The sequence below is a fragment of the Lathyrus oleraceus genome, chromosome 6, assembly GCF_024323335.1.
Source record: "Lathyrus oleraceus cultivar Zhongwan6 chromosome 6, CAAS_Psat_ZW6_1.0, whole genome shotgun sequence".
Classification (NCBI taxonomy): domain Eukaryota; kingdom Viridiplantae; phylum Streptophyta; class Magnoliopsida; order Fabales; family Fabaceae; genus Lathyrus; species Lathyrus oleraceus.
Genome location: NC_066584.1, coordinates 498733395 through 498743433, shown reverse-complemented (window position 1 = coordinate 498743433; position 10039 = coordinate 498733395). Strand labels below are relative to the sequence as shown.

General features: G+C 33.4%; 1 protein-coding gene across 1 annotated transcript; it reads left to right on the top strand.

The window, feature by feature from the left end:
* Positions 1 to 3174: 3174 nt before the first annotated feature.
* Positions 3175 to 4209, top strand: LOC127097387 (transcription repressor OFP13). Its single transcript, XM_051035884.1, has one exon. The coding sequence runs from the start codon at positions 3363 to 3365 to the stop codon at positions 4101 to 4103; it is 741 nt and encodes a 246-aa protein (XP_050891841.1). The 5' UTR covers positions 3175 to 3362; the 3' UTR covers positions 4104 to 4209.
* Positions 4210 to 10039: the final 5830 nt, after the last annotated feature.

Genomic DNA, 10039 nt, shown 5'->3' with positions numbered 1-10039 from the left:
GAAAACAAGAATCTTGTTGGGGAGCTCAGGTGGAGAAAAACCTTTTTTCTCTCCCTGAGTTAATTACACATGGTTAATAACCCTTTCTCTATGCTTCATATCTTTTCTCTCTCTCTAGATAGAAATAAGTGGGAGTGAAATCATACCAAGGATGTTTTTTTCTCTATTGCCCCTACTTAGTGAATTCAGATGAACCTCCATACCTCTTCTTTCTAATCTAAAATGGTTGAGTCCTTACCCTTCCTTCAGGGTCTTTAGCTGCTCTAATGCTACTATTTTTTTTATTATCTTTTTTTCTTATTAGTTTGTTTTGCTTTTTTATGGTCTATTTAACATTCCTTATGCTGCAGTAATGGTATTTTTTTAGTTTTCACCAATTTAATAATATATTATTTTACCATTAAAAAACAATAATAATGAGCTATTTTGATAGCTTCAATAATCTAAATCTTTTTACAGCTGTTGCACCTATAAAAGAAGCGTTTCTGCACTATAAAAAAGTTGTAGATCTAATTCCAACTATTTGTACTCATTTCTCCCATAAAATTCCTTTCACACTACAATACCAAACCTTTCCATTTGAGAAACCAATATTTGTCATATTGTCACAAATCTTAGAAAGTACCAAAGCAACTCAAGAAACTGAAACTCACCATCTTAGTTTCAAAGTCAACTTGATCCATTCCAACAAAAGTAAGAAGCACTAAGCCTTTTCTCAAGAGAATTTGGTCAACTTTGGGAAATGTACACATACATGGATAATCATCAAAAATTGAAAAAAAAAATATAAACTTTATTTTCTATTCATAATTTATAAAGCACTATGCTGCAACAAAGTGATGGAATTTCTATTTTATTAGTGCCCAACAAACATTCATGTACATCACAGAATGTAATGCATTATATATGCATGTATAATAATAATAATATAATAAATTAATGTTTTAGTCATAGTCAACTAGCACCACTAACTCTAAATATTTTCAAGCAATCTTGATTATAATTTTTCCCACATTTTTCTCGCATTTTTATAAATTTTCTCTTTTTCTTTTTCTCTATTAAAAATTATAAAATCAGTCTAAATATTAAAAAAATTATGAAAATAATTTAAATTAATTATTTTTTATATATATTTTTAAAAAATAATTCTTAATAGAAAAATATAAACAATGTCATAATTATTTACATATGTATTATTGAGTAAAAAGGAGAATAGAAACATGAAATATCACATGTTATCTGTCCTTGTATCAAAACAACTAGTTATTTAATAAATGTGACAGAGAGATATAAATTATATAAGGTAAAAACAATAAAAGAAGTTCCTAATAAATACATAGCCTAGTTATTTTAGATCTCAAAACCATCCTTTTCTAATAAATAAATACACTATGCGTGATGCAACCGTTCCCTATTTAAAAACATCACAAGAATTCACCTTCTTCACTTCATATATCTATAATAGTATCTAATAACCTATACTAGCAACATTTCATAGTGTCACTATTTCAACCACAAATATTTTTTTACTTTATAATATAACATAAATGTCTTTTTCAATAATTTTATAAGTTTTTGCTACACTTAAATCCTACTGAAAAGTTAGGGGGAAATTGCCTACTTTTACTATAAGTGTGTAATGGTTTAAATTTTGATGCTAATGAAGTACATGTTTGTTTCTTGGTCTAGTGTTGGTAAATTTTTATCTTTTGTTCTTTGAAAAAGAAATAAAAATGGCCTCACTAGGTCAAACACATATGTAAATTCATAAATGCAATTTTACCAGTTATGTTTTTCATGCCAATATGGGTTGTAAGTTGGTAAAATTTCACTTTAGGTTTCACAAAGTTGTGAGTGAGAACCTATTTGCAGATTTTATTGGGTGGATGATATATAAATATCTTTATTAATTTTATTTAAATTTTATAAATATAAAATATTTATTGTTTAAAAATTATTAATCTTTATTTTCAAAACATATTTTATACATAGCACAACACGAGTGAGCTCTCGTTTTAAATTTTTTTCTAGTAACGCGCTATAATTGATTTGGATAAATTGATTTTAAGTTATGTTCTGATATGATCCAACATAGAAAATGATTGTACTTAACGGAATTCGAACCTTAAATTTTGAGAAAAACATATTTTCAAGATCGAAACCTCCACTACTAGGTTAACAACTGACGATCAAGATCGTAAACTCTATGTAATTAGGTGCATTTATTATTGTAGTCAATCTTGATACGTTAAAACTGAGAAGTTTTGTCATAGATTTATTATTAGGGTAATGCTAACTTGTGCCCTAGGGGCACAAGTTAAGAACTAAAGAAAGTAATATTAGGTTGGAAATTGTGGATTGATTTTAATAAAAATATAAAATTAGTTTTTTAATTGCTTTTTCTAATACAAACTTTCTATAAGTAGAGTTTTTATCTTGTGCCCCTAGAGCACAAGTTAGTATTACCCTTATTATTATAGTCAATCGATGGCAAACATACTCGTTTTGTCTGTATTTTTATGGAGTAGATCAAAGTTTTAGTCCCGCACTCTATTATATCCACCATCTCTCATTTTTTTAGGACTTTTGCGCACACGAAAATTAACATTAATTTTGTAACTTTTAAACTTTAGAGGTGTAGGGTTTTGTAGTCCCATCTATTTTGTCTGTATTTTTTATAGAGCAGGTCAATATTTTAGGTCTGTATCCTCTACAATACCTATCCCGTCTATTTTTTTTGCAACTTTTGTAAGCAAGATAAATTTTGCAACCTTTAGACTTTATATAAAGGATGCAACACCCGCCGCCGGCCCCTTATTTTTTTCTCGGAGCAGATTAAAATTTTAAATCTCCACCCTTTCTTATATTCGTTCCACCCATCCTATATTTTTGCAGAATTTTACTAAATAGACATGTCTATTTGCCAACATAGTCATAAACTCCGCATCTTAAAAAATTCTCGCATATTATCAATTAAAACTTTTTTATATAACAAAAATTGTATTCAAAATTTTACTAATAAATCAAAATATACACTTTTACACTTTATTTTAATATTTAGAAGCATATTAGTACTATTTAACAATATTTTTCAGAAGATATGAGGCTGACACTTCTGAAAAGATTGCTGTTACATTCAGTTGTTGATGTGTGCATTAAATAACATTGAATTTTACAAACCTACAAATTTAATTCACGCATGAAATCACCAACCACATCCCATTTCTTTCTCACATTCTTCATCTTTATATAACTCACTTCTCATCTCATCTCCTCTCTTATTTATTACAAACACCAAACCACTCCTCATTCATATTCATTTCACCACCCTCTCTTTCCTCTTCACACCCCTCCCTCTCACAATGGGAAAGAAACATTTGAAACTATCCTCACTTTTCAAAACCACACCAAGAAACCAACATCCATGGCAATTCTTACCTTCTTGTAACCACCATCCAAAGACTCTCTCCTTTCGAACTCCCGGTGGCGACGATGACATATTCAAAACAGTTAACTCCGTTTTCTTCGACCAAATCGAAACACCGAAGTCATGTTTCACAACAACCTCGTCTGGTTCCGCGAGCTTCTCGACAGAATCAGACGAGTATTATTGCTACAACGACGGAGAATTGTTGGAGACATTGGTACGAGGAGTTAAATCCGAGAGGTCTTCTGAGAGACTGTTTTTCGAAGCCGAAGACACGAGTTCGATCTTGGAAAAGGCGAAGGCGGACGGCTTTCCGTTTAAGGAAAGTGTTGTATTGGCTTTGGAGTCAGATGATCCTTATGAGGATTTCAAGAGATCAATGGAGGAGATGGTTGAGTCACATGGTGTGAAAGATTGGGAAGGTTTGGAAGAACTTTTGAGTTGGTATTTGAGAGTTAATGGGAAAAATAATCATGGGTTTATCGTTGGTGCTTTTGTTGATTTGTTGATTAGTTTAACAGGTTCTAATGATTCTAGTAACTCTTGTTCTGAATTAACTTTGTATTCTTCTGCGGTTTCTTCTTTTGCTTCTTCACCAACTTTGTATTTATCTGAGGGACAGAATGAGATTACTGAGATTGAAGATAATAATAATAATAATGTAACAGATTCTTAGTATTGTAGATTAGATTAGATGTAGTTTTAACTTTTTTTTTTTTGTTGGTGTTGGTGTTGTATAGTATGTAGATTGAAAAAAGTTAATGAGAATTAAATTATGATGATCTTGTTTTTGGTTTTTTATTAGGATTGTTTTTTTATATTAGTCACTTTAAAAACATTTTTCATATATGAATGTATTTAAATAAATAGGTTGAGTTAAGAGTGGACCGCTGCACAATGTGATAATTGAAAGAGAGAATAAAAAAGAGTGGTTGGGCGGATTTACGGAGTGATTCGGCCCGATTCAATTAAATATAAATGGGTAAGGTAAGGTCATGTTCATTTTTGATTGTGTGTAAGACAGACTATTATACAAATAAGGGTGAGAATATGTTAGACTGAATTAATTTGAGTCTGATTAGTTAAAAAATTCAAAACTTCACTCTAGTTTGCAGTCTATTACATATAAGTTTATTTTTAGACTCGGGTCTGACTTTTTCGATTGCTTAATTACCTATTAACAAAATTAAAAGCCTATTTTATTTGAACATATGTGGCAAAGAATTCAATAAATATTTAAGTGGACTATCAAATTAAAAGATCAATGAGACTAAATATTTGTTTGCATTGACTTATGCGAGTTTATTTAGTAGTATAAATTTTGTGATACTATTTGTTTGAGAGAACTTGTGAAAATAACCTATGACTTTGATCATAAGATTTTCTCAACTTATTTTAATAAGTTCTTCAAGATAACTAAACTTTATTTTTATATTTCAATTTAACATATAATAATAATAATAATAATAATAATAATAATAATAAAAATAATAATAATAATAATAATAATAATAATAATGATAATAATAAAGTTATTCATATTTATTAAAATAAGCCGATCCGATAAGATTAAAAGGTCTTTTTATGGCATGTGGTCTAACCTTTTTAATTAAATAGGCTTATAAAGAAATTTAGACTTTGTCTATTTAAAAAGAGGTTGGTTTGGTCCGAGCATGTGTAGGCTAGGTCGTAGGTCTCTTTTAGTTGGTCTGGTCTATTCTCACCCTTAAACTTAAGGTTTAAATTTTTTCACAGTTAAATTGTGTCTAAATAGAGTCTCATAAATATTGTCACCATTAAATCGTGATTAAATAGGACATCATAAAATATTGTCACGGTTAAGTGATGGTTAAATATGATCGTTATTTGTTTTGTCATGGTTAAACTGTGGGTAACCTACAAAGGGCATCCAAGACAACTCTACTTAGGATACGCGTTCAAAAATATTTTAAAAATCTAAAATACACCCATCCTCGCATAATCACTCTCATACCACTCAGTATCTCTCACTCATACATAGATTCAATTACTTATCTTAATCTCATTTTCTCATTAGTTCTCTTGTGTGACAACACAATAAACCTTAACACCACATTCGTCATAAGATAACTTAGATCCTTCCACCCATTGTTGGCATCTCACTCACACCACGACCCGCCTTCAACCTTTTGGTGGTTGTCGTATCAGCTCTATATTTATGCATGAAATATCCATTGCTAAATGGTCGTATTTATGAGATCCAAGGGGATCAAAACACTACTAGAAGGTGTTATGAAGACAACCTAAGGCTTAGAATGGTGAATATAGATGATATCGTTGCGCCACAATCAACCAACATTGGGGTTAAGTTTGTGGATTTATATCCTAGGATAGAGCCTGATAGGGAGAGAATCACTCTCGCTGATGAGATGAAGGAGATCCATATTGGCTCATAAGAATTCCAAAAAAAAAGAGTATATCTCCAATGGATGGCAAATATGAAGACTTGATTGCCTTGCTCAAAAGGAACCTCAACCTATTCATCTGGGTCCCCCTAATATGCCCTTGATAGAAACCAAGGTAATGTTTCATTTCCTTGCCATAAATTCCACAATGAATCTAGCATCACAAAAGAAGTGCAAGGTCGACAAGCAAAAAAAGGGAAACTATAGACAAATAGGTGAGAAAACTGAAGGATGCATGTTTCATCACATAAATCAAGTACCCAGCCTGATTAGAGAATGTGATGATAGTTTGAAAGTCATCCCATAAATGGAAAATATGTATGATTTCACATACCTGAACCTGGCGTGTCCTAAGAATCCATATATGTTACCCAACATTGACTGACTGAAAGACAGTTCCTCAAGATATATGACTTTGATTTTCACAGTCGCTTACTTTTGATACAACTATACAAACTTGGATCTTTTGGACGCACCAAAAATAACTTTCTTGTCAAACAATTGTAATTTTACAATGTGATGCCATTTGGTTTAAAGAACGCAAACGCCAACTATAGAGGCTAATGGACGTCGTATTCTCTAATCAAATAGGGTGTACCCTATAAGTATACATTGATGAAATCGTTGTAATGACCCCAAAATAAGAGCACCACTGCAATAACCTTGAGGAAATCCTAAAATCAGTTAGAAGATATAACTTACGTCTGAACCCCGCCAAATGCTATTTTGGGGCCCATACAGAAAATGTTTAAGGTTCATGATGACTAGAAGGAGAATAAAGGTTAACCTTGACAAATGCAAAAAGCTGTAATTGATACGAAGATCTCCACTTCGGTGAAAGAGGCCTAGCTACTGATGAGGTGATTAGTTGCCTTGTCAAGGTTTCTCTCCTGTGTAGGCGACAAAAATGTCCATTTTTTCTTTACTTTGAAGAGTAGGGAAAAGTTCAAATGGACGTGTGAGTGTGAGGAGGTGTTTGCATATCTCAATACCTTTTTGGCTACCCCGTCAGTACTAACACGCCTAGAGTGTGGCACCCCCTTATACTTATATTTATTCGTAATAGATAAGGAGATGAGTCATGTATTGGTCCAATAGAAAGAAAAGGCTAAACACCTTGTTACTTCGTCAACAAAATGTTCAAAGGCGCATAGCTAAGGCTCCATAAAATTGAAGATTTGAAATGGTGATCGTTATAATGACGAGGAAGTTAAGGCCTTATTTACAAGGGCACCGAGTGGTGGTAAAAACAAATTATCATATTCTACAAAATTTGAAGAAATCTGATATGGCATGCATGATGGTATCTTAGTCAGTAGAATTATCAGAGTACAATATCAATTTTGTGCCAAGAGGTAACATAAAATCCCAATTTTTGGCGGATTTCCTGGCAGAATTCAGCTCCCTTATAAATAGGGGTGGCAAACGGGCATGCCCGCCCCGCAAAAGCCCGCAAAAAATTGGGGCGGGGCGGTCATAGTTGAGGATGTGGGCCTAAAACTTAGGCCCGCCCCGCAAAAAAGTGAGGGCGGGGCGGGGAAAGCCCGCGGGCACTGCACTCTTTAAGCCTAAAAATGAAAAAATTTATGTAAATGCACGTGCCCGCAAAAGCCCGCGAAAAAAACGGGGTGGGGTGGGGCGGACACATTAGAGGGGAAGGCCTAAATCCTTGGCCCGCCCCGTACTAAAGTGCGGGCAAAACGGGCATGCCCAGCGGGCCGGGGCCGTTTTGCCACCCCTACTTATAAACAAGAAAGTCCCCCATGTCTAGACCATATCAACTGACGGTGCCTCGAGCCTCAAAGGAAGTAATGTTGGAGTGGTGTTGGAAGGTGTCGTACCTCGAAAAAATAATATGACCTTGCGATGCGCATTCGCACGCTCGCGGAATTGACTTATAGAGTCGTCACCAAAGTTTATTTCTTCCCAGAGAGAGAAAGGAAAAATATCGATAAAACCCACAAAGAATGACTATGATTATGGTCATTGCAACCAAACGAGGGTTTTGGAGCTGATTATGCAGGGGTGGGTATTAGCATCCCTAACGTCCATTGTACTCAACGAGAACCGTTTAGTTAGTTATGCACATTAGTGTTAGCTTTTTAAATGTTTGACTTTCCACGAGTTATTAAAAGGGAAAAAAAAATAGGACCAAAAGGTTTATTTTTTATTAGGGTGCCTGACGAGACTTTGAATCTCGCTCTTACGTATCTCTGAGTGTGATAGAGAACTCAAGGCTACGTAGTTCATGGTAAAAAATGTTTGTTTTGTTGGTCATTTCTAGCGAAAGCTATTTTGTCACAATCCATAGAAAAACATTTCTTGCTACCTAAAATAGGTGGAGAAGATAACGTTTGCATCTGAATGAATGGATAAACATATCAATATTTGCGAGAAAATATAGCTAGCTTACTCATACATATAAGTGGACGAAGCATTGTCTCACATCGTATCGAGAAAAAATATCTTTTGTTTATGAAAATGGGTTTGAAGATGGTGCGACGGCTAGAAAAGGGTTTGATGTGTTGGATGCATTTTGAGTGATAGCGAGTGTAGCGGTAAATTCATGACCATCAAGCTATGGATAAACTTAACGTCAATAAAACCAGAGTCGCCACCGCACTTTTATTGTTTCCAAAGGAAAAGGGAAAAGTACGAACAAAGCCCAAAGATAAGAAGTTTTTAAATCAAAACTAATAAAATGCCAGAGATTATAGGTAAGGGGGTTGGTTACACAGAGGGAAGGTGTTAGCACCTAAAGTGTCCTAGGTACTCCTAGGGAGCCCTTTTTTATGAGTGTATATGTTTTTAGTATAAAAGATGTTTGCAGTAAAAAGAGTGTGGGGATGAGAAAAAAATTCAGTGATTATATTTTTGTGTTTGACAAGACCTTCGGACTTGTGCCTACGTACCAACATAAAAATGAGGGATCAAAACCTCGTAGTTCGTGGTATCAATTTCAAAGTGAGTGGATTGATTTTAACAAAAATTTAAGTTTAAGAGAGGCACAAGGGGCCTAAAAGAGTTTGAATGAGTGTTAGTTTTTTTTTTGTCTTTTTGAAACTTTAAGTCAAGTATGGTTAGATTTATTTACAAGTTTGATTTAAGAAAAGAGTTTAAAAATGCAATGGCATAAGACCAAAGTTTCTAATTTTGTAATAAAGTCTAAGTTTAGAAATCACAAGGACATAAGATTTTGAAAGGGGTGAGGGATTTGAAATTTAAGAAATGGGAGGAGATGAAGGGACTAATCCTAAGCAAAAATATAAAATTTAAGAGTTGAAAAGATTTGACAAGTGGGATGCAATCCAATAGACAAGAGTGTCATATAGAAACCCACTTTTCCTTTGGACTTTGGAATCAAGCAATATCAATAAGCAAGTAGAAAAATGAAGAGCAAAACATCAAATAAAGATAACCACATCCAAGCTAGCAACTTCATAGTTTTCTTCATAACCTTCCATGTATCAGATGGCATACTCCTTGAATGGCTCAGAGTAAGGCACTAGGCACAGGTTCAAAGTAACATTTAAATCAAGACCATGTAGCAGATGAACTCAAGTGGAACCCAAAACTTGTATCAGATGAAAGCTCAAAGCATAACAACTTGGTTTCAGAAATGTTGCCATTGGCCAAGTCCTTTTGCATTAGGAATGTTGCCTACTTCTAAGTCCAAAGCTTAGATCCCTTCCAAGAGTCCATACAAACATTTTTTAGGGTTTTTATTGTTTATTAGGTATTTTAAGGTCCTAAGACCACAAACACAAACAAGATACATAAACAAATATATATACAATCACAATATATGACTCAAGTGAGCAAAGGGAAAATTGCATAAACATAAACAAGTTAAATGATATGTAAATGAAAAATGGGATAGTAAATGACTTGAAATTTAAATGACTTGAAATTTAAATGACATAAAGTAAACGGCTTGAAATTAAAAGCAATAAGAGTAAAAGTTAGTCAAATGTTAGTTGATTAGATGTTAGTGAAGTTTTTGCTTTTCAATTGATTAAGTCATTCTTTGGAGAACACTCAACCCTTTATTCACAAGCATGGATCCTTGAACCAAGACATCTTCCAAAGGAAGGTAAAAAGGCCAAGTTTCCACACAATACCATGGAAGGGGGAGACTTAGAATCCCACTTACTAGAATGTTATGCCT